We start from the raw sequence: 25,520 nt of genomic DNA, 5'->3' as shown, positions 1-25,520 counted from the left end.
CTGCTGTGAGAACACTGGTCTACCTGTGAGTGCTTTGGGATGGGGGAGGAGCCAACTGCCACACCTCCTGCTTGTTGTAGTAAAAAAAACAAAAACAAAACAAAAAAACAAAACAAAAACGTCTATATGCTTACAGGTCAGTTTTCAATTTAATTTCCCTTTGATATTAAGAAGGTATTTTTGAATTTGAATTCAGTTCAACAGAAAAAGTTACCAAATTTGTTGCTAGGTGTTTTTTGAAAAAATAGTAAACGTTGGTAAGCTGGTAACACTAGTAGGACTTAAAGGCTAAAGCTAATTGCTAACCTGAGAGGGGCCAAGACCAAAGTGCATTTCTACTGTTGTAAACAATTCTCTCAAAAACATTGTGGCGGTTTAGCTGATGGACTCTTTAAGGACCTTTCAAATGTCGTCACATTTGTACTGGGTGGCTCTTTGCAAAGAAGTTTATTATTTAAAGCAGAAAATAAAGGCAATTAACACCAATTGTCTTTCTGCGTAAAACATTCAACTACTCTGGTTTATGGTCATCGTCCATTTGGAACACCCTTTGACCCTCAAGATTTACCTTTCTACATCTTGCTTCAATATGTCCACATAATGTTCTTTTCTCATGATACCATCTACTTTATGAAGTGCACCATTTCCTCCTGCAGCAACACAACCCCACGACATGATGCAGCCACCCCCGTACTTCACAGCTGGGATGATGTCCCCGGGCTTACAATCGTCTCGGTTTGTCCCCCAAATGAAACGGTGGTGTTAGTCCCTGCGTGCTTTTGCAAACTGCAGTCTGACTTTTTAAAGTTTCTTTTGGAGTAATGGCTTCATTTTATTGTATTTAAATAAACTTTTACAAATAACTTCAAGTCTGTTTCTGCCGTTTCTTTAAACAGAGTTCATGACCGGTGAATTATTTATTGGGATTTCTAGTTTGTTTCAAGATATTGATAAAATCTTGTCCTGCTCCTGATCACCCGATGTCACGTTCCGTCTCGTCACATGAGCTGGATGCATGCTTTCAACCTACGACAGAGTCATCTCTACAGACAAGAAATTAATTGTTCGTAACATTTCAACAGAACATCACTTCAATCGTCCGTGCCCTGCTCCCAAGTCTTCAATAGATCCACTCAAACTTCCCAGCTCCCCTCTCTCCTTCTACGTTCACACACTTTACGTCCTCCTTTCCTCCAAATTAGCCTTGATTAATGTATGCACCACACACAGGGCCACCTTAATTAAATAACACCACCTAATTAGGGGCTGATTTTGGCTGGCAATGGTGCCGTAAGGCGGCGGAATGGGAGCGAGCGGTGTGACGGAACATTCATGAAGCCCCGTCGAACTCCCTGGGCGGTCACACTCCTGCGGTTTCACACAAACAGCGCCCTACTAATCTGACAGTTGCATTAAAATGCAAATAGTCCAGATGTGAGGATTTTGGTAACAAGTGCGGATTACAGTTCCCAGGCCCCGTCACCGAGATCGGACGTCTTTTCCGCCCCCGCAATCCGCTATGACATAAGCCAAGGAGCAGGTAGTTGGTGTTGACCTGGAAGTGGCTGTGCAAATATTGGCCCTACATGTGTGTATAATTACACAGGCTGAAAATCTCTTTGTGCTGAGCGATAACGGCGCCTGATGAATCCTTTTTACATCGCTAAGCAGGAATAAATACTTGTCATCCAAAAAGATACACAATCTCTTATCGGTGATTGTTTGCTGCCCCGGTGCCGGCGCGTTTTATCTTCGTTTCCTTGTGCATGTATCTCTGGGTTTAATTAAATCAAGCTCAAGTCCAAATGAAAGGTCAGAGAAAATGAAAGCATATTAATGAGCGCAGGGTGGCCGCTGGGTAGACGGCATCAGGCTCGGGAGACAGAGGGGTTACAGACACAAACCCAATCCAAACTATTCTACCTTGCCACCCACACACAAACATATTCCTGCAACTTGGAGAAAGTGCAAAACAGGAACAGTATGTGTGTGTTGGGGAGAATGTGTGTGCAGCCACCGGGACATCATCCCCCTTGCAGTGCGGCATCATAGATTGATGTCAGAACTTGAAACTCACGCCAAAATACCAACCATTGGCAGCAAAGATAAATAAATACTCCACAATAGATAGATCAATGAGCTCAAGCAGCACTAATTCCCATAGAGGCACTGCTGCAGCAACAAAGGGGGATATTATACTTTTTCTTTGGGCTGTGACAAAAACTACAATGGCTTCGCCTTGGGGTGCGGTGGAAGCCGGCTGGACAAGAGAGGAGAGGGATGCAAATAGGGTTTGGACGCAGATCAAAAGACTTAAGTTTCACTGCATCATCAGAGCTGGAGCCCTTGTTCTCTGTCCCTCCCTCCCTCCCTCCCTACCTCCCTTCTTTCCTCCATCACCTTTTAGCTCACTCTGCTGCATTAATGCTGCTGCAGCTTAGAGCCAGTTTTTTCCACAGACAGCGTCCTGGCAGAGGGTGGACGCTGCTCTTATGTGTCGGTCTTGAACAGAGATGTGAGCGCTAATGGCTTTTGGCAGGGTCCGAGTCCTCGACGGACAATCTGTTGGAGCGGAGCGAGGAGGGGAACAGGAGGTGGAGGGAGGTGTGGGTGAGAGCACATTGCAGAGATGAGTCCGCTTGCTCCTGGTGGTGGAGCAAGTGTCCTCTTGCTTTACAACAGCGCCATCTGTCTTTGCAAAGAAAGCTACACGGGTGCTGCTGCTGCTCTTAGTGCCTTGTCACTTTACGTTCAACAGTTGGCTCTTCCTGTGTGGTGCCGTCTGTGGCAGACAATGCAACTGGATCATGCAAAACATGCATATCAGAATATTATAAATGAGATTGTTTGCCTTTGAAAGTGTTCAAGAACAGTACCATGCAGAAGTATTCGCATCGTGCCACATTACAACCACAAACCTTAATATTTTATTGGGATTTTACGTGATAGAAGAATCATAAAGTAAAAGATAAAAGACCAAGGAACACATGAGACAAGTAAGGGATCAAGTGGTGAAGTTTGAAGGAGCATTAAGTTGGTAAATGGCAAACGGCCTGTGCTTGTATAGCGGTTTATCAAGTCCAGAGGACTCTAAGGTGCTTTACACCACATACAGTCATTCACCAATTCACGCACACATTCATACGCTGTAGATGAATATCCCTGACCAAATCACAGAATGGCACTAAATCCATAGACTGAAAACCTGGACGTCATGCTGAGCATCCAAAAGGAGCAACCAGAACAAATGTGCGTACCTATTGCTACTGGACTTTTACAAAACAAAAGACAATATTCTACAACCGCTAAAATCTGACACCTCTCTGTCCTTATTTATATTTTACATTTTATGAAAAAAGAAGCTGCATGCAGTGTCTTCTTCAGAGCTTTTCATGTTGTTTCCTTCAGTGGTTCTTGGCGCAGCGCCACCACAGGAGGGGGAGGAGAGAGAAGGGGTTGCTGAAAGGGTTTGGTTGGTGAAGTGTGAAAGTGAACCGCATCAGCTGAAATTGTAACAAATATTGGTCCCCAATCAGACAGAGTCTACTGGACTATTGGGTGTTAAAGCACCCTTAGTATCAAGTACAGGTGTGTTAAAGTGTCCCAGTCAAAGGCCAGACTTAGTTTTATTTAGAAACTATGGCAAAAGTTGCAAACTGATGTTCAGTAACCCCCTCTCCATTTAAATCTGTCTGTGCTTGAGCAATTTGACAAAGAAAGATGGGCAGAAATGTGAGTCTCTAAGACTTGCAGCTGTAATTGCAGAGGCAGGTGGTTCTGCACAGTAACCGGCTCACATTTTCTGCAATTGCCCAGCAAGATATGTTGAGCTTTGCATTTTCATAGCAACGCATTTCAAACTCTGAAAAGGTTCAGGAGCTGCAACTATTCCTGCAAGACACCGTAAACCTCCGTGGTTCTCCGGGTATCACTGAATAAAACCCTCTTAAAAGAAATGCACCATCAGTCTAAAAGTGGGTCCGTTTCTACTTTTTCTTTTTTCTTTTCCTTGACATTTCACAGCTGAAATAGGAGTCCATACCGAGATAAAAAGGAATCCTCTTTGTGACAGAAGCACTAAGTGCAACTGCAAATGTAACTTTTCCCTGAGCGAGCAACATCCATCGTCCCAGCGGACGTGCCCCTCCCCACCCCCTCACTTCCCTTTTTCCTGGCCAACTAGAAAGAAAGAATGAGATGGATGCCGGTGTCACGGAGCTGGCCAAAGTGACAGATGGCCTGATTAAACAAACTCATCCCTCTGGCCATAGAAAAAAAACATATATATATATATTTGTAACAAAAACCTGCCTGTAAGGTAACATCCTTCATCTATCTGTACCTTATAAATATCCGAGGCTTCTTGTTAGTATGGGGAAAGAAATAAAAAAATCACAGAGGTACGGATAGATCCCATTACAGTCCTGGCCGCTGTTGTTTTTTTTTTGACAGCTTGTACCTGGAGAGACACCTGCCACAATGTTTGGTCCTGGGCTTTTTATGCAACCCAAAGGAGCGAGGCGGTAAATCATCTCGCTCTGACCTTCAGTCTGGCTGGCTGACTTCAAGGGCATGTTTTCTTTCCTTTGGATGGAAAGATGGACACGTTGCAAATGCATAAACGGATTCCTGTCATGAGCCTGATGTGCGGGTGTCAAGCTTTGCTGTGCACATGGCAGTTTCCCAGCAGGTAAAAATCTGGGCCAGCAGGCAACAAAAAATTTTCTTTTAAAATCTTCTGAAATACTGTTATGAGCCAGAGAGGTGTCTAAAGAATTAAGTATGATCATTTGAAAATAAATACAGGCTCTAGAGGTGATTTTTTTATTTTTTATTTTTTGTCCAGGATTAACCAGCCCTGTTTCGCCTATTCCTGCGAGTGATTTAAAGTCTGGGCTGATTAGTGAGACCGATATCGAGTCTCTCTTCAGGCGAGACGTTAAAAAAATCAATCAAGCAACCTGAAAGGAAGCACACGTATCGTCCTAACAAATGAGGAAGAGAGAACTGAGGGAAAAAATGGGGCAAATGAAGAAACAACAAGAGATTAAAAGGTCTTACTCCATGCTTCCAGCCATCAGCAGGATGAGGTTGTAGATGTGTGAGAAGATGAAGAGGAAGAGGATGGTGCTGAAGAACATGGTCATCCAGGAGCCATGATCCTCGCGGAACATTTTCAGGCGCAGGTATCGACCTAAAGGGAAGCACGACAAGGATAAGGACGCTGCCGTCAGTAAGCAGGTTCAAAGAGCGTGTCAACACGCGACAATGGAGGTCGAGGCAAATGAATTAGTGACGGAAATCAATGATGTCCCTCTCGACTGGGTGGCGGAATTTAGATTATACATGGTGGTGATGTGAAAATGCACAAAAAGATGTCTCCTCAGGCTAATTTTAGTATTTCTTTGTACAGATGGGGTTCACGCCTTGGTAGATTGTGATTTAAGACATTATTTCAGATTCGTGGCATTTCTCCCCAGAGTTCTGCCCTTGAATTTAAATTGTGGGGAAATATCTTTCTGGCAGAGCGTGAGATACTCAGATCTGCAGCCTTCTGCTATGAATATATAATCAAACGAGCAGAGCTCAACATGACAACTGGGTTCGCGGTGCCGCCGCTGTTCGCCAGTTGCCGCGATCTCATCCTTGTGACAAACAGTGAAAGAAGGGATGTCTTTAAATCAAGGTCTCACATTTTGTTCTCTCCTAAATGGAGAGCATAAATCAGTCAAAGATCTGGTAAATGGCAAATGTGGTGCAATTAGACGTGCATAATGTAATCGCACAACAGCTGTCGTGTCCTTGATCCGCCACCCACACCGCTCACAGCACGCGGGCGGACCGACAGTCTACATTTACCACCAACACCAGTCAGACCTGGGTCAAACGACCCCGCTTCGAAAAACAGTGAATGAGAAACGACAGAAGATGAAGGACACGAAACTCAAAAGGGGACTTTTTTTTTTTTTGTTGCAATTCAAAAGATTCACAATAGGACCAGCAGTGTCACTTCAAAAGCTCAAACTCTACGTGTTTTAAATAATGGAAGGAAATGTTGTTTGGGCAAGATTTCATCAGATGCATGAACTCTAGCGATGACGTATTAAGAAGGTCTAAAGCCTTTAAAATTTATTTCCAAGGTTTTCAAGTCATAGCCGCTTTTTAAATCGTCCTTTCACTCCATGATTGACATGTCCGTTACGCCCCGTAATCAACTGAAAGGAGATAAGCAACTAATCTGAAACCGGTAACCACAAATCGCAAGGAGCAATACTTAGATTAAGAAATGAGTGTGAACCCGTTGTTCTACTTCAAACAAAGGACCTAGGCTTTTGGCTATTGAGAAGCGATTGCTTGCTGGAGGCATGGTCTCTGTTGAAGTTCTGAACTTTACGTAATTGCTCATATTTGGACGCGACGCATGCAACGCGCCAGTTCGACGCTATGACGCTTACCGGAAACTGCGTGCGCTTTAAACAACCATCCAACACGGCAAGTAGAGAAGTGGTGAGCTGAGGTAGATAGGTGTTGATGTTAATTCAATATTTGTACTCATAGCTAGCACGAGCTTCAGGTTTTGTTCCCTTCCTCCGCTGCCATTGCTAAAACTACAGGTGGAGTACTATTCTAAAACAGTGCAGAAAGTCACTGCAATCGTTTCCAAAATCTCCTTCTGTTCGTCAACTGACCCGGTTGAAATTCTAATGGAGGAATCAAGCTTATTGGGAGGAAGCCCTGTCTGAGTTATGAAGGGAGATGAGAATTGAATAAAATGATGTAAGATAGTAATGGCCAGACTGGGATTTTAGTCAAAGAGATGCTCTTGGACTAGGGCCTATCCATCCTTATGAGCAGGAGAAAAAGGATGAATTGTAACATGGGCTGGTCATCTGTCTACGGCATACCCCGAAATTCAACCAATGACCGCTAGAACCAGCTCACAGACAAGTAGGTTTAGACACTGGATGGATGAATAGATATATTTTGAAATTATTTTTCCTGGAATCTAGGCTAATAGATTGTTCTCCAGTTGCTTTACCAGGTTGATGAAACCTGGTACCTTCAACAAGAGGACCAATCAAATAAGTCATACCTAGCTGCCATGGGTTTGTGGAAAAAATACTTATGTTAAGGCAAACATAAGTTAAAACAAAAAAAAAAAAAACATTGCTAGTAAGGAAGCAACTAGCCTTCCCCAAAGACTCTTCCTGCTGTTTGGAACTAAAAAAAATGACATTAGTACTCAAATTTAAACATAACTCATTTAAACAAATTGCACATTATCATGGATGGATGGTCTTTTCCTCAGTTGCTTTCAAAACAATAAAGAAGGAAGTTTATTTTATTTAGACTCTCTGATGGGGGGGGGGCAAGAAAAACAAAGAACAATTGAGCTTCAAACTTCAAAGCATTTGACAATCACTTTCGAAAGTTCCGCTTTCATGCAGCGAGGCCTGGTGTTAATTAAAAAACCCCTCTACGCGTTAGCTGGGCTATAGTACATGATTCTATTTCTGCCGCTTATTAGCGTATTGCTCACACAGAAACACGGCGCGCCGCATCTCTGCCAGCTGTGATCCGGTGCCAGGAGCGTCCATTTTCCCAGGAAGAACCCTTTGTTTTTCCTCTCCTCCAGCTCAGTCAGCATCCCTTTCAGTGAAGAGCTCCTCGGAGGAGGAGCGACTGCGCTCGTGTGTGTTTGTGCGCGCAAAACACCGCAGCGCGCCAGAGACAGCAATAGCAGAATGCTCCATTTATTTTCCCATTACAGCCTGGCTGCTTTCCTCTCCAATAGTTTTACATGCTGTTAAGATTCCACTGGCTTAATGTTAATTGTTTATGTCCCCCCCCCCTTCCCCTACTTCGTGCAGATACCTCAGAACAAGGAAATGTCTGCTGAGGTTAAGTGCTCCAGTAATTAGACTATTTTTGGACGACTGATCTGATGTCAAAATTGAAAGTTTACCTGTGCGGCAGACGACTGAATCTGTAATATTTACTTGAACAGCAATGTTTAATTTGAGGATCTTGAGGGTCAGAAATCAAAGAGGCTGAGTTTTAAGCCATGCATACGTCTTGCTCTGTGATTCTGCAGGACTCATCACAGTTGCATAATTGAGTTGACTTGCATGGGTGAACTTAATTGCCTCCACAGCCAATGAGCCATGGCTTAGATGTTGGTGCACACACAATGTGTATCGGCGGATCTGACTTTTAAAGCAGCTACATACCACAATCGACCTGGCCCACACACACACACACACACACGCACACACACTCCTATATGGGCAAGACGTAAACAGAGGTGATTCAAGACCACTCAGCCAAAGCTTGGCTTGAGTCACTGCGCCTCCCTACAGTAAGGCACCCCGATAAGGAATGATTCATGAGTTCAGTCTCACCGCGAAGCTCAGCCCAGATGGGAACAACAGCAGCAGTCACAAGACAAATGGAGTGGACACCGACCCAAACCCAACCGGGACACAAAAGGGAAAAGAGGCACTTCTTATCACGCGTTTACTCTCACACAATGCAAACTACAAATATAAAGTCTTGTTATCAAAGGAGCTTGTCACATATTTGCAAAGACCGGGTTTTAGAAATGACTTTCCAGTCTGTCTGAAACGATGCCACCCTTAAGTGGTTGCTAAAGTCAGAGGTGCAGCTATGTCTCCCTCTACTGGTGATACTCTGACACCACAGAGATCGGTTCAGACTCCTCGTTATAAGGCACGTGCTGGGAATAATGGTGACTGATTTTGAATTGAAAAAAAAAACAACAACAAAAAAACGGTAGCCAGCTGGAGGTATAGCTAATAATTTCTCCATGTTTAACAGTTAGACTCAGGGATGGGTTTTGATTACAAATATTAGGCAATCTTGAATGTTTCTGCCCCACCCTTCAATGTACTTTGCTTGAATCTTACTGGAAACGTCAACACAGTCATACGTAATTGAGAAGTAGACGTGAAGTGAAATATTGTGTTAGATTTATTTACAGTTAGGTCGTGAATGCAAATCCATTTTATTTATAAAAAAAACATTAGAATAACAATTTGTTTTGCCACTGTGCTGCACAACACTGAAACATTTCAAACCAAAAAAAAATATATATATATATATATATATATATAAAACATTTTAAACAAAACAATAAAAGCAGAACGAAACCAAAAAACTTTAAATGATTAAAGCAAAAGCCAAAATGACAACAAAACGGTGAAATATAAGCTGAAGCAGAGAGGTACCGGAGAGCAAAATCCGGTTAGTTGACGGGCAGAAGCATCTGAATGAGCCGTGAAAGAGTGGCCAGATTGACAGCATAAAGTGAATAAGAATAATTTAGTCAAGCGTGGATCTCATGTTTTGACGGGACAGACAACCTGACGTAACTGAGAGAAACTTTTCAGCAAAACGCTGCAGAGTTTTTTCTTGAACTTGAGATCCACTCTTGATGCAATTACACAACTCTTTTGCGGTACGTCTCCATCAGAGTAAAATTTCTTTTTTTTTTTTTTGCCACATGATAGTTCAAGTGTAATAAGAACGTTAAGAACGTATGGAGAGCAAATATCAGTTTTTCAGTGTTGACTCATACTTTCTGTTGACGTCTTTCAGACTTGACTCTCTGAATCAACATAACACATTAATAGGTTTTCCTAAATGATAAACGATTCCACTGCATCGTTGGCTGTTGCAAACTTAGTATTGTTGACCTGCTGAAAGCTAAGTAAATTTTATTTATATTTATTTTCTCAGACACAAAGTGCTTCACAGTGAAAATAATAAAAACTTCAAAAGCAATAAAAACACAAAACAATTACCCTCATACACATTCCCATCAACTCTGATGAGATTCCCCGTTCAAGAAACGCAGCAGTTTGTACCACAGCAACAATAAAACAAATGGCTGAATACAAAACGCAGGTTATGTACTTTTCAGATTTCAATTTAGAAAAACATTTGAAAATGATAATTTTCCTTCCACTTTACATCGCAGCCCTTCTTTTTTGTTGGCGTATCACAAATAATACCAATAAGACACTAAAATTTGTTAAAATGTGACAAAATGTGAAAACAAGTGGAAGGGTTGTGAACGCACACGATCTGGTTAACAATGGCACACAGATGATGAACAAGCAATTATTTAAGTTTGTTTAACCGGTGGGACGGATTAATCCTCTGTTTACTCTTTTGGACCCGCTCAGTCTCTCATGCGCACAGGGAGACACAGAGATACGCACGCACGCACGCACACACACACACACACACACACACACACACACACACACACACACACACACACCACAGTCCCTGCGGTAAAGCTTTACACTGTACAGCTCCAGATTAATGTGAAGCACACAGCCGGTAAAGGAGGACTGAAGTCGCAGTCTGCGTTCACATCATGACGGAGCTTCTCAGCTGCAACGCGAACGACACATCTGAAAAAGGTCGGTTCGGTTCAGTTCGTACTTCCCTCGATCAGATGCCTGGTTTTGGTACATCTTTAATGAACTACATTGCAGCCTGCTACCGTATGAAAGCCGTGTTTAGACAGGGATGCGTGTTCACTGCCAAAGCCCGTTTCAAGCGCACGCAGACGCGTGCTGTCCGCTAATTAAGTGAAAACAGTAGCTGACATGGATCAGATCAACAGTCCCTCGGGGTTTCAGAGATGCGCGCGGGGGGAGGGGGGTGCGAAAAACCGCGTAATCGCTTCCTGGACACGCCGCTGACGCTCAGAGGCTGTGGAGACGGCTTCTGTAAACACACGACAGAGAGAGTGGGTGCACTGGACACGTTTTACAAAACGTACACAGAGAGTTAATAAAACGGACTGAACCAGCGCTCATCTTGGAGCAGTTATATCACATCATAAAATAAACAAGATGAATTACTGGATAGAAGCTCCGTGCGCTGAACGTTGGAGGTTTATGGCTCAGACTGCAGACGATTAATTTTTTTTTTTTTCCAGCACATTCCTCTGCTTGATATCTTGCCCGTCTGATCCAGGCCATTAGTGGCGAACAATTTGATGCTCCAATTAATCTCCTGCTTAATGAAGGGGGTGATGCGTTACGTTCTGCAGTAGCAATACAATGACTCACTTCTGTTGGATTCTCTAAAATGGGGACATCTTTACCTGACAGACGGAAAGTAAAGTCTTTCCGTCTGTCACGTTGTCCAACGTGATTTAAGGAGTTGGACAAACTCCTTAAATCACGTGAGTTAAGGCTATGAGTGACATGTTCAAGGTGTGTGACCTTGAACAAAAATATCACATTCTTACAGCAGCACAGGAGGCGGGCGGTGTGTTGAGGTAAAGCAACGACTGTTCCTACAGCTGCTGAAATGTACTGCAACATGTTGACAATTAGATACTTCTATTCATGACACTTCTGTTTAATCAACTTTGTTTTGAAGGTACTGCGTTGCTCTTGACTCCATGTAGGCATACAGGGAGGACGTCTGTCGTTTTGCTGGTACTCTGGTCAAACGAGAACAAAAGCCACGATTGGACTGTAACAAGAATGTTGTGATTGAACTTTATTTTACGCTGGATTGTCCGTCAATTGCTCCCATAGCTGCTGCAGCGCTAAAATCACATTTAACAATACAGTAGACTGACATTTTCAACTGACTGTAGTCAATACAGCTTTTTCATTGAAACAGCATGATTTCCAACTCGTAGTGCATTAACCAAGCAAATACCATCCGTACGCTTTCCTGATTGGAGAAGCGGTCAATCGTATTTAGGTATGGCTGCATGTGATGCGCCGTAGGGGCAGAATGTGTCAAATTCTTAAAGACAAGCGCCGCTTGGGCAACACAGTTAACAATAAACGGCTCAGTGTCTCCAGAAAGGCGGTAGTCGGGGTTAGCTGCGAGAAAACATTTTTCTCTCTCCGTACGCGACTCCTGCACCTGCTGCTTGTAGCACGAAAGCTGCACCTGCTGGTGTTTGCACACAAATACACATTTAGATTTCAGAGAAACGACGACCGAGATCAGACACAAAAGGAGTGCAAAATGCTTAGTCTTGCAGTCGTAAATGGGTGTTACGCGCCAGCCTGTCTGCCGTCTGCTTTGTTCCACCAGTCACTGAAATATAAGGAAGGTTGTACATCCAAAACGTGTGTTAAAAAAAAAAAGTAGTTATAGTGCTATCCTCGGTGTTATCTCTGTTGCATAAATTACTAAACTAGTAACACTGATTTCACTTCTTTCAGTTGAGATTCTTCAGCTCCTGAATCAATCTACAGAAATCTGCTGGCATTTTAAAAATGACCTGTGGTACCGCTACACCCTGTTGTTGCTGTGTACCTTCACCCTTCCTGCGGGGATGCTGGGAAATGTGGCGGTGCTGCTCAGCTTCACCTGCCTAGGAAAAAGCTTTAAACCCAGCCACGTTTTCCTGTTGAACCTGGCTTTATGCGACTCGGCCTGGCTTCTCACTCTGTCTTTGACGGTTTACTTCAGATTCCAAATCTCAAACCTGGACAGTCTGCAGATTTTCGGCAAAATCAAAAGGATCTCCTTCGACGTGAACATCTACGGCAGCATCGTCTTCATCGGTCTGATCAGTTTTGACCGCTACGTGGGCACGGTCCATCCCATCAGCTCTCTTCGCTGGTGGAACGTGGGTAAAGCCAAGATCTGCTCGGCGTTGACATGGCTCGGACTTCTTCTGGGCATCACTCCAGACTTATTTGTAGCCACTTGCGAAAACTCCGACACGTGCACGAGTCGCGTTCACAGTCTTTTCCCTCCATTCAAAATGCTCCTCATTATTAGAACGACGCTGTGCTTTCTGCTCCCCTTCAGTGCCATGCTAGCTTTTTCCACAATGACCATTTGCGTTTTGAGGCGCCGCTCAAGAGGAAGAAGGAACAAGGAACTCCAGCGAGCGAGCAGGAAGCCGCTGCAACTCGTCGCCGCAGCTATCCTCGTCTCTGCAGCCTCTTTTGTGCCTTATCACATCTTGGCCGTCGCTCTGACGTTCATGCCGGCTCGTGGCTTGGTGAAACCGTCCGACTCCAGTTGCCTCTGTGCAGCTGTGGAGCTCTGTGAAGCTCTGTGTGGTTTCAGCAGCTGTCTGGACCCTGTGCTGTACATTCTGGCTTGTGAGCAGTTCAAGAGGAAGATGCAAACCTTCAAAAGAGAGCAGTACAGGAGGCTGTGCTGTAAGGAGGGTAGGAGGGTTGGGGTTATTGACGAATGAGTATTAAATGTTTAGCTTTTCTGGATATTATCCTTTGAGGCTTTTCTTTGAGGCAACGCGGTTGTACAATTGTTCCGTTATGTGAAGTAGTAACTACACACCACAGTCATGTGAAGAAGTATTTGCCACTTTCTTGCTTTTTTTCTTTTCGTCGCAAGTAAAGCTTTATGATTATAAGATGAAAGTTCTTGTCAAGCAAATCGGATAAAAAGGACAGCTTTTCAAATGATTTAATATGCAACCTTTTCCAAAGCAAAATATGTAAAAGAAAAAACCTGGTTAGATCGTGAATTAAGTGTAATCGCCTGATTCCTGCCAGACTTGGAACAAAAATATAAATAAAAATATATTTTGTAATTGGTTTGTCATCTTTTCATTTGATGCTGTTCAAATACACACTATGCATTATTATGTCCTACAACAATATCCTTCTCTACATTTAAAAACTTATCTAATATCTTATCTAATTCCAGAAGATGTAGCACTGGTCATTGCTTTTAGCGTTTCCGGGTAGCAGGTACGCTACACGCCTAAATGTCGGGTCATCACTCCAAATTATCGACTTGTTCAATTCACTGACACAGCTCTATAAAATCCAGCACCTTGGAACGCAGAGTGCTTTCTACTTTAAATTTGCTCCACAACAATGCGTACACAGAGCTTGATGGAACGGGACTCCGTGACTTAGCAGCTGCAACCAAGCTTTTTGCATCATCCTCTCGACGTTTTTAACGCGGCTTCATGGTGGCCTCTACCTATTCCAACATGACTGTGCACCAGTACACAAACCAACACTCATAAGGATGGGAACAAGAGAGTTTTGTGTAGCAGAACTTGACCTGACAGAGCACATTTGGACGAGTTGGAACAGAAAATGAAATCCAGACGGTTTTGTCAAACATCAGTGTTAGAGATTTTTTGGTATTATCATTTTGTTATTACTTTAGTTCATATTCAGTCTAATGTTAATCAACATTCAGTATTATTGTGATTTTCAGTTTAAAGTGTTCTCTTCCTTATGTGTGTATAAACTGAGCTGGAGGTCCCATCTGCCTGTTCGTCTTCATGTGAAACAGTTATCTGTGTTTTTCCCAGACCTTGAATTATGTTTCCACAGTTGCCTTCTTATCAACCGGAATACTCCTTATTTTAGAAACTGTCTGTGTGCAGTGGTATTTTGTCTCTGCTGTCTTCCTTACCTAACCTCCCTATTTTTACTTGATAATAAAAGACAAGCTGTAACCAAGGGTCTTTAGAACGCTCAGTGAACGGCTCGGAGGAGCAGTTTGCTGAGACTTCTCCTTTTGCAAAAGCTTGGTCATAAAATTCATATATGTTGTCTGTGGTTCTTTTATGAAGGTTCGAGGAAAATACCTATCAATCAGTGTCCGACCTTATAAAAAACTACATACCTGAGAATGGGATGTAAAGATACAGCAAGACACACATTGCAAACCTTCAACCCAAAGCAGCCTTCACTCCCTACGAGTCCTAGAAATGTAAACACAGATCAACTTTAACTTTTCAGGTGTACTGAATATTGAATAAATCTCAAACAAGGGATGCAAACAAAGCCACTCGCCCCTGTTTAGCAGCTGCCGTTAACATATGGGCCACATCAGAACATCTTCTTAGCCTGCAGAGTCTGCTGCACCCTCTCTCGATTTAAAAAAACAACAAAATAACAACTCTGCCTCCTTTGCATCCCCAAGGAGGGCCGGGTCCTTCTTGTGCCTCATTTCTGTCTTTAACTTGGGATGAAAACAACATCCCTATTCATCATGGCGCACATTTACATCACCGCGGGCTAGGGTGGGGCGCGAGGGCTGCTGGCAGACACGACTTATCTCCCCAGAGCTCGACTCCTCTGTTACTAAGTACCTAGATAATAAATCAAAGGTGGAAAGATGACAATGGAGCTCCCTCCACAGGGAGGCTGCTGCCGAGCAAAGATACGACGAAGGGCTACTGGGCCATGGTATCTGTTCCATTAAGAGGTCTGCTGAACTGTTTCATTTTACTTAAGTGTTGACTCCAGGCCAAAAACAGAGACAGGTTCTGGTAAAAATATCATTTTCTTTTTGGCTGCTGTCCACTTTTGCTACTCTTGCAGTCTTTGTATTTGACAGCGTTGCTATGGAAGCCCAAAAGCCACAGCTAAGTACATAAATAAATAAATGTTGCTTCGTTGTACTGTTAATTAATTCATACTATAAAACTAATATGATTAGTTTGTAATGACTTAAATTTATAATAAATTAAAAAAACAACAACAATACATGCAATAATTTTAGTGTTACTTCTATAGCGATTTACCAGGTCAAAAGACTTGGAGAGATGGACGGTGGAGGCGGTTCGAATCGCAACCCACTGATTGCTCCGACCTTCTGTTGCCACCGAAGAACCACTTCAGGGTTCTAGGGTGGCCCAGCTCACCTTCGGATCTGAACCTGGTGGAAAATCTTTTAAAAGGGAGCCGACATTGAAACGCAACACAGAAAGTTGAAAGATCTGGTGCACATCTGTATGGATGAAACCTGGTCAAGGACTACAGGAAACGCCTGGCCTCTGGGCTTATAAAGAAAGATTTCTGTACCGAGTTTTATTTTTTCTATTGTATCGAAAATGTATTTCATGCAATAAAATGGAAATTGAAAATCATACAATGGATTTTTTTTTTTTGAGGATACAGATCTCACATTTATCCTACAACAACAAAAATTACAGACCTGTTCATTCTTCGGGAAACGTAAAAAATCTTCAGTGCATGAAACACTTATTTTTTCCTCCGCTGTGTACAGGGAAAAAACAAACAAACAAATTCTTTAATTTTCTCACCCACACAGCCACCTGAACAAATCAACATATTTTGGCACACAGTTGCTATACATAGATTGGCTTTCACAGCCATGGCTTCCTACATAATACCATATGACAGAACCCAGATGGCTTCCTGTAGGCTACAATCATCAAGACCCCACAGAGGGAAGCAACAACAGGGTCAGCACACTCCAGCACAGCAGAGAACACACACACACACACACACACACACACACACACACATACACACACGCATTCACACAGAGCACCGCAGAACATCCATTTGTTATAGCAGACCTGACCAAACGAAGGAGGCTTTTCCCACAACTTTGACCTTTTCTTGTGCTGCACACAGTATGAAGTGACTCATCAAAGAGGAGACAGAGCAGACAGACTGAATGCAAGACTCGATGAAAGCGAGAATTTAATAAGATTTAGAAAAATATATGTGACACGACTTAAAAATTATCATTCGCTTTACCTTGCAGAATCGCCCAAAGCCTTGGGGAGCCATTAGAGAATACATCATGCCAACGTCTTGGAGACGAGGCAGAACGAGAATCTGTAATGAGAAGGGCTTTCACTTTTCACATGAAGAGGACGAGATAATCGTTTACTGCAAGGCTATACATGTAACGCAAAACTCTCAAGATGAGGTGGCGCATCTTGAAATAATAATAATAATAATAATAATAATAATAAAAAACGTATATATGCTAGATTCGATGTGCAGAAGCCAACGTCGGACATTTGACCGGAGAGTGATGGTCGTAGTCAGAAGTGTTGGAGGCGCCCCTTGAGTTTTTATTGGACAAAAAGACAATATGGAGCCAGAAGAGACTTCTGATATTTAATTTAGAATACCATATCTGCCATCTAAACATCTCATTCTATTAAAAAAAATGACTTTGCTAGATTTTGCCAAATGAAATCATCTCCTATCTTGGGGGGACAAGTTATAGTACAGAGATCTCATGGATGGTTAACATAACATATAATTAGACTCAATGTTTTCTTTGAACTAGGCACTTTTGCAGTTGGCTGTAGCTAATAGTTTCCTTCCTTATTTTTGGAAGATTGCAAACTTTCAGTATGGAGCATCTCTTTACTATACACTGGTAACAGTGAATTGTTTTATGTTTTTATCTACTAGTTCTTGTGTGTAAAATCTTGGCAACCTACCGTCACGTCTTTCACCACTCAAGAAAAGCTCAATCTGAAAACATTGCTAACCTGGACTCATGTAATCTAAGCCTGCAAAGACACAAACGGCACAAATGAAGATAAGCTTCTCACGAAACCGGCGAGTATTAAACCTCAAGACAAATGAGTTGTGACAGCCATACTTCCGCTTTTTTTTTTTTTTTTTAACCAGAAGTAGTCGGCTAGCGCCCACTCAATAAAGATCACAAATTGCCTTGAGTGGCTGTACGGAAGAGGTCGTCCCTTGAATCTCAAATGTCCTCTCTTTAAATCACAGAATCTGTCACAAGTTATTCATCATCAACAGTTCATTAGATTTTCCTCCACGAGACGCAGCAGCAAAACAATATGGTGAGCGTCTGCCTGCTCTACGGCTGAAAACGACACAGGAATACTAAATCTGGGTATGTTGGAGAAGGAACCTGTATCATTTCTGACTAAATATTTGCCAGACAAGTATAACTCATCATAACTTTAATTGGGGGTGGGAGATTGCAAACGAATGGTTGCACCATTCAAAAACAATGTTCACCGATGAAGACATGTTCAGTAAATTGGAATATGTGTGTTCAGATGAGGCTTGTTTGTCTGATTAAATGCAGCTAAACACCTTTTAGGGAAACAAATAAACCAAAAGTTATTACTTAGCCACAATGAAATAATTAGCGGATTGATGCTATCAAAAATAATGATAGTGTATCAACTGTATGGTGGTGGCACCATCATGCTGAGGGTAAGCTTCCCTATCAGTATCAGGGGATGGAAGAAAGATGGAAGAAATGATTACATTTTCCCTCAAATTAGCCGCTGGATATTTGAAACTTTGATCAAATTGAGTGCTGGAGAACAACACGCCAACATACATATCAAAACTGGTTATACTGATCACCTCAATCCTACTGAAAATTGGCAGAATGTCCCTGAAAGTTTGGATAGCTGCAAGCAAACCGACGGATTTACATGAGTGAGGTCAATATTCAACCAGAATCCTATCAGAATCTTCCTCCAAAGTTTCTGGTTTCTCTGCAACCTGCAAAAGGACAACACCTTGTAGTTAGAATTTTGACCCAGTCTGGGTTAAATATAATTGTTGTGGTTGTTGCATGTTGCTTCGTCATTCCAGTTTAGAAAAAAGGATGGTTCAAGTGCAAAGAGATTGTGTGAAGATAAGATAAGATAAGATAAGATAAGATAATTGAGAAGCGTTTGGTAACGAGGTCAAAGACGGCCCATGAGAGCAATCTTGAGTTTACACAGCAGCCACTCAAATGCAAACCCTTGGATTTAATATCTTTAGCAATTTGGTAACAACTTACGCTACATTGAAGACAATATTTTTTACCTCGTCACCTAAACAGCAGAGCTAATTTTCACTTTTAAACGGTGTGTAAACCACAACAGGCTGGCGAAAGCCAAGATGACTAATGGTGAGTCGCCACAGTTGCAGCCAAGATGCACAGTCTTTGGTAAAAATACACAGCATGAAAGAAAACAGATTTTGAAAAAAGAGGCTCTGAAATCTTTTATTTTTTATTTTTAAATAATTTTAAGCATTGCTCTTTCAAAACATGTAAAATGGGGAGTGGTCAGAGCCTGCAGTAAATACAGTGGAACACATTTGGCTGAAGCACTGGCTGTATAGAGTGCAGCATTCCTGGCTCACCTGGGTTGGCGATTACATAGCTGATGCACCGAAATGTTGCGCAGGACGTCTCTCGTCTCTCCGACTCTCCACGTCTGCCTCTCTGTCTAAATCTCACTTCACCCATCCTCTCTAAATCCTCACAGGGTGAACACATTCACACACGGCACTGAAGAAATATCTCAGCTCTAATTAATTTTACAAAAGACGCCCACGCGTGAAAGCACAAGTTGTCTGACACCAAAAAACATTAAAAACGGAAAAGGCAGCTGGGGTTTGTTAGGTCTACAACGCAGTTTTGTGTGGGTAAGAAAATGTTCTTTAAAAAGTAGCCTTTTTCTTCTTACTGTGGGTTTTAATATTGCTTTAGCTATCATGTCATTATGCATTGTTGCCTCTCTGTCACGGTCAGAAAAGATTGAAATCCTTCACACAATTACCGCTCCCCGTCCTCCAATTATTGTCATTAGTAGTTCATCCAAAGCACCCATTGAGCTCAATAATATTACTGTCTAAGTGAAGCGTGATGTGAGAGTGAACCATGTGAATGAGTTCAATGAGAAGTTAAAAAAAAAATTGCTGTTCGGTTTGAATAAGTGAAGCACTGCAGAGATTGGAGCCACAGCCTATTTGAGAGGACAGGAGAGGTTTGTGCTGGAAACACAAACTCCTCAGAACTGAAAGTTGGGGGTGAGAGAAAGAAATGACAAGTGGCTAACAACAACAGAGAGGAAATCTGATATAGAGGCGTGAAAGGTGAAGGGAGGGAGCTGGAGAAAAATATCTGGACCGGCGTCAGACTGGCCATAACGACGAAATCTTCAGGTTTAATTTCAAAGAATAGTGAATCAGAAAGATACACAGATTAATCATTTGTCAAGCTTGGGCCAGTTCTAGTCAACTTCAGGTTTAATAACTATAATTTAACTATTTTAAAACAAAGACAAAAATTACATGTTGCTGACATGTTAAACTGTCACCAGCATCTTTTACTAGCAGTTAGCACAATTAGCATGTTTAGCATTAGCAACTTTAAAACATAACATTTTTGTGTGCATTCACCGGGGAACGTAGCCCCTTATTTTAAGAGTGAGATTTAAAAAAGGCTGTCAACGTTTCCAGATATAATATGTTCCAGTGCGGACAGGCATAGTATGTCTGTTAAGTTTGGTGCCAAATCAAGTCCTTTCACAACTCCAACAAAATGACCCAGAGGTGGGTACGAATTCACTTCATCGCTTTTTCATATCCAAAAGCGTTGAGTTTGATACAACCGAAACTGCAAAAGTACCATCTAAATTTTATCCACCTGAATAGGTTTTTGATTTTCTTTCAAAACTTTTACCAACACTTTGAAACAAGCTGACTATGAGGGGGGAGGGGGGGTTTCCCTTTAGTAAAAAACACCATAGAGTGCAGTGGTTAGCACATCCCAATTGCCCTCAGTTGTGGTGTATTTATTGATCAAGAACCATTGAATTTGTGAGTTGCCGACCAACTTGTCACCAGTCAAGATGAAGAATCAGCCGATTCAAGTTTCTTAATGCATCTTTACTTTAAGAAAACGTTAATCATAAATATAAATTTGCTAATTGTATTTCAAAGACATGGTTCAGTGGAAAAAAATGTTGTGCTTCAAAATAATATTTCAGACCACTTTTTTACTTTTCGAGCACGGCAAATTTGGACTCCAAACTAAGTTTAAAGCATCTGATTTCAAAGATGAAATTAAAAGGTTTGTCTCAAAATGTTCTACATACTTCCTTGCTCTAAAGGAGCATGCTTAACCGGCTTGTCTGGTTTAGTTCCCATCACTGATTGGACCATTTATAAATTACTAAATATTGATAGGTTGTCACCATATGCTGATGACATGAGCCTTTTGTTCCCAGTCTCATTCAGATCAAGTAAAGACAACGCTGGCCTCAAATGCTAAACATGAGGCTTCAAAATGGTGAATGAAGAATAAACAATGGATGAAATAACTCATTTGTACTTCCAGGACAGAAAGTATTGCTGGTTTGTCAAAGCAAGCATTGTCTGAGAGACAATACTGATCCATTGGTGTCGTTGCACTGACCCAAGCGACATTTCTGGCACAGAACAAAGCAAGTTCAAATGTTTTGCTAAAAGGCGATTCTGAATGCAAAGGCCGAATGGCAACTCACAAGTCTGCATTACAAGCGTCTCGTAATGTTAGTCCAATTCTCAGTTCGTTTTCATGAAATCATTGATGCTGAGATATTAGAAGAGCTTGCTCAAGGCAAAAGTTTTTGTGAACTGAACGTGTAGCAAATTACATCACCTACAGGATGTGTGTGAAGATGGGCAGCAATCAGTTTAGCAGATGAGTACAACATTTTATCCGAGACTAGAATATATCTTAAAAACACATGAAAGTACAAGTTGTTGTTGTTTTTTTTTTTTTTTACTGATCAATTGTCACAACGAGAGCAGCCCAGGAAGGATGCTTCCTTTCTATAGTAAAGCCATTACTCTGCACATTCCAGTGCATTACCGAGCGCATGACTTACCAAAGAGCTGGCGGTGGAATATAAACTTCCCGGCTAACAGGCCGGTGATAATGGCCAGGATCCAGCACATTACTTTCAGGATGTTCCACCCGAGGCCCGGGTACTTGTTGAACAGGAAGGAGAAGCAGTTGCCCACCACAATAATGTGAGCCTGCGTCTGGCTGTGGGAGATGGGGTCCTCGGCGAAGATGAGGAAGTTGAAGAAGGTGACGAGGTAGGCCACGATGAGACGCGACCACGGGTGCTGGAAGTAGTAGCGAAAACAGGCATCTATTTCCATCCTGCTGAAGCCCCCTCAGCCGCACAAACACCTAGAGGAACAACAGAGACGGGGGGGAAAGAAGTGTCTCTTTCAGTCGGATTCAATTACAATCACATCAGCGAGAGCAGATTAAGGAGAAAACACCCCCCAGGTTTTAGTTTAGAGAGCTGAATATCACTGATGGTGTATGTGGAGTGGGTTAGCTCTCAGTTCAGATAAATCAGTTTAGCAGCACCATAAATAGTACAGCATCCATGAAAAGAAAAAAAAAAGAAACCTGCACTATTCTCCTTGTATTAATACAAAAATGTCACAAAGAGATTGGGATCAGACACCTAAGTGACACCATTACCAAATCGTTCAAAGGAGGACTGTACCTTTCTTGGATAAGATGGAATCTGCAGAGCCTTACAAGCTCTCCAAGCTATCAGTCGCAGGCTTTTAAGAGCTTATCCTTTGAGCCTGTCAGATCTGTGCATCGCCGAAAAAACTGTAGCAGCTTTATGCAGAGGCTTTGGAGGGAACACCTGCCAAACACACTCCGAGCGAGCGGCCAGCCGGCCCGCCTGCCCTCTTCTGATTCCAGCTCCTCTCCACTGCAGGAGAACCCGCTCCGAACCGCTTCTCTCTGCAGCCCGCCTTACTGACCTGAATGTTCCAAAGCGAGTTCCCTGCTTTTGACATCTTTTCCTAAAATACCCCTCGCAGCGGAAATTTGGGATGATATCACGGCTCCGGAAATAGAGCTGCCACGGTTTTGAACACCCATGTGGATATTGAATTTCACCGGCACCAAAGTTTGACTCGTCACGAAATGCCAACCCTAAGTGATACTAAGCGGCTGGCGCCCACACTGCAGTGTTCAAGACAACATCCACTGTTGTTTTTTTTTTACAACAACAAAAACACAACCGAGTAATAAATATATGTCGAAATGTTCTAATTTTCTTTAAGAAGTGAATTATATTCTGCTTTGCATGCATGACATCATAATGACATCAGCTCCAGGATGGATCTATTCAGCTAGCAAACATTATATAGCTAGCAAGGGGGGTTTCTTCTGAAGCTTGCAAGTTTCAGGTAGAGACTGAGACTGATGACCTTCATCCCATGATGCATATGGCCATGACTGACCAATCTGAAATGATGACACTGTTCATCTTCAGAACTTTAGATTGTACAAATCCTAATATTTTTTTTTTTATTGTTTGAACATATCATACAGGCCATATTGTTTTTTTTTTTATTTTTGTTATAACAGCTTGGGTGTAAATCACTGCTAAAGATCTTTCAGAATTAAATCTGGCAATTCAGGTCTGCCCTCGTCCTCGATGTACTTTCACGTACTTTTAGGTATGTCAGCAAAATATATGTTTGTTTGTTTTGTTTTTTTAAAGTCAAACTAATTTTAAAAAGCAATAAAGTGAATTGCAACTAACACCAAGATCATGTTGAGTTAGAGCATATTTCTAAAGACAGACAGAATTCTGGAGTGATTTATATCCCTGAATGAACTTCAATACCTGTGGAAAGTTGTGAAATAAAATTCTTGATTTTAACGATATTGGCACGGAAGGTGAAACAATCTGTTATAGTCCTTTTAATCAGTCAAAATCAGTTTGCTACTCTCGAATATGAATGCTTTACAGTGTATAGCCAGTGACAGAGAATATCCGGCCTTAAAACAAAGAGGTCACATTATCAATGTAGCCAACACAGTAAACTCCTGATATTAAGTCAAAACTATTTCCAATTACTGTTGGACACCAGACCATGCACTAGGGGAGGTGGGGTTGAGGGTAATGGCGTAGTTGGAGACGTAATCGCCAAAACAACTTTTCCAAAAAAAAAAAACAACAAAAAAAAACAGTCAGCCACAAATTCGCCAATAACAAAATACCTAGAGTTGTATACAGATCACAGATGTACCTCTTGGTTAACTTAAAACAGGAATAAATAGAAAGGGAAACGCCCCTCTCCCCCCACAAATATCAAATTAGTTGCCTTATGTGACGTCATCGGGGGCATGTGCAGGTTTAAAAGTTTGTTTGGGTGGGCTGATTTGTATTTCGACTACATTATGACTTACAGCAAAACGAGGAGAAAAACTGACCATCGCTCGTTTGATAAGTGATGGTCAGTAGAACAAATCATTTAAAGTTATGTTCCCAATCTAAAGCAGTAAGTGAAAAAGGTGGATCCAGACAGGGCACACATTGGTAGATATGGCATGACAGCATACATTGGACAATTGGTAAAGAATAAAAGTAATAAAGAAAATGGGCATGTCATAAGTGAGTTATCCATACATTAAATTGACCGTAAATTGACTGTGATGTGGCAGCAGTCATTTATCATTTCCCTACTTATGATCACTGAATATGATCACATTAGTTCCTTTTTTTACTCATGACTGACACTCGGCAGGTGCTGCAGAAAACAGACACTAAATGAGCCATCTTTCTTTCGGCTACCTCTGGTAAATCCTAACTATGTCACATCAGCCACATTTCTCGTTGGAAACGCAACATCCTCATCCAAAATGTATGTGATTACACAACCTAAACGTGTGTGCCTTTACAAAGATGTGGAATGAGCGAAATTCGGCCAGTCTGAGAGCGCAGTGAGACATCATCTGTTCCCTGAACGCACCTGCACCTCCACGCCGTTCTCCTCTCAGTCGACAGCCAGGACGAGCTGCCCTCCTCCCGCTCGGCTCAGCTGCCACATCAAGCCGACAGCGGCGCTCTAATCACCCAAAACACGGGATGATACGGTGGGTTTGGTTTGGAGAGGGATTATCCATGTGACCTGTTGTCAGCAGCGTACGGTGGAGTCTCCCCCAAATCCTCAAGCCATGGTGCCCCCCGGCCCGTGAGTACGCCGGGCGGAGATTCCGCAGCACATCCCCCGCCCGATGGAGCTCTTTAGCGGGCACTCGGTGGGAAGCTGGCGGTGGCGCCGCCGGAGCGTGGATGGAGGAGGTCGGCTCCATACAGCGGACTTAACATTATTTTCCACGCAATGTTATCCACCAGAGTCGAGCTGGAGCCAGTACAAACACATCACATCCGTTTACCTCTTTCAAAATAAATCGAAACCAGTATATATTTCTTTTTTTTTTCCTTTCTCAAAACACTTTTGATAAAGACTTGTTTTGACATTTGAAACATCGGGAGGCCAGTACACGAAATTACTTATTAACAAACGTATACTACAAAACCTATTATCTGTTTCGTATTTAAATGTCAGAAAGTTTATATTTCTTCCGGATTGGCCCAATCACCGTGCATCACTAAGATGCAGGCCCTAGTTCCGATGAGATTTGGCTGATATTGAAAAAAAAATATTAAATGTTTTCAGACAAACGTCGACTAGAAATGAATCTAAAAAATATGGCATTGACCAGAAGAGAAACTGTATTAACAAATAAATAAATAAAAAAGTGGACACAAAGTTGAGAAAACTGATCATTGTCACTGATGTTGCTTTTGTCCCTCCTTGCCTTGATGTGCTTTTTTTCTTTGTGATATATATATATATATATATATCAGAATGTTAAACTCTTCACAATGTGGCTTTGACTGCTCAAGTGGTCCGACAGGCTCCAGCACTCCTCAGAATTCTTTATTTTTATTTATTTATTTATTTATTTATTTATTTATTTATTTAGATTTGATCGTATAGTTTATACAATAAAAAAGTTAACAAATCCTCAAAAACAAAACGAAACATTCTTATTCAATGAATCGTTAAAAAAATAACATCCAATAATAGAAACAGTAAAATAACAGACAACTGTTATACCTGTTAACAGTTAAAACATATATATATATA

General features: G+C 41.9%; 2 protein-coding genes across 4 annotated transcripts in view; one reads left to right on the top strand and one right to left on the bottom strand.

Moving 5' to 3' along the window:
* tmem117 (transmembrane protein 117) overlaps positions 1 to 24,743 on the bottom strand; it is a 55,755-nt gene extending 31,012 nt beyond the window's left edge. Inside the window, exons 1-3 of one of the 2 annotated variants that reach the window (XM_007546697.2) lie at positions 24,336 to 24,743; positions 21,422 to 21,732; positions 5,062 to 5,194 (exon numbers count right to left, since the gene is read on the bottom strand). In XM_007546697.2, the coding sequence (XP_007546759.1) occupies positions 5,062 to 5,194; positions 21,422 to 21,701 (413 nt within the window). In that variant the 5' untranslated portion in view covers positions 21,702 to 21,732; positions 24,336 to 24,743. Of the gene's footprint in view, positions 1 to 5,061; positions 5,195 to 21,421; positions 21,733 to 22,060; positions 22,506 to 24,335 lie in introns of those variants that run through there. The other variant, XM_016668769.1, reaches the window with a different exon arrangement.
* On the top strand, positions 9,210 to 13,575 carry LOC103134444 (P2Y purinoceptor 1-like). 2 transcript variants are annotated; one of them, XM_016668770.1, is made up of 2 exons: positions 9,210 to 10,451; positions 12,231 to 13,575. In XM_016668770.1, exons 1-2 carry the CDS (start codon positions 10,406 to 10,408, stop codon positions 13,220 to 13,222), a joined length of 1,038 nt encoding a protein of 345 aa, XP_016524256.1. In that variant the 5' UTR covers positions 9,210 to 10,405; the 3' UTR covers positions 13,223 to 13,575. The 2 variants fall into 2 exon arrangements, with proteins under 2 accessions (XP_016524256.1, XP_007546758.1); XM_007546696.2 differs by lacking the exon at positions 9,210 to 10,451 and adding an exon at positions 10,770 to 12,118.
* Positions 24,744 to 25,520: the final 777 nt, after the last annotated feature.

This window comes from Poecilia formosa, unplaced genomic scaffold (assembly GCF_000485575.1).
Source record: "Poecilia formosa unplaced genomic scaffold, Poecilia_formosa-5.1.2 Scaffold17, whole genome shotgun sequence".
Taxonomy (NCBI): Eukaryota; Metazoa; Chordata; class Actinopteri; order Cyprinodontiformes; family Poeciliidae; genus Poecilia; species Poecilia formosa.
This window is presented reverse-complemented; position numbering and strand designations above follow the sequence as displayed.

Bases quoted from the DNA above. Each gene is read 5' to 3' on its own strand.
- LOC103134444 (XM_007546696.2), top strand. From the start codon at position 11,773: ATGCGCCGTAGGGGCAGAATGTGTCAAATTCTTAAAGACAAGCGCCGC. The intron at 12,119-12,230 runs GTTGTACATCCA...CACTTCTTTCAG, and splicing joins GTCACTGAAATATAAGGAAG to TTGAGATTCTTCAGCTCCTG.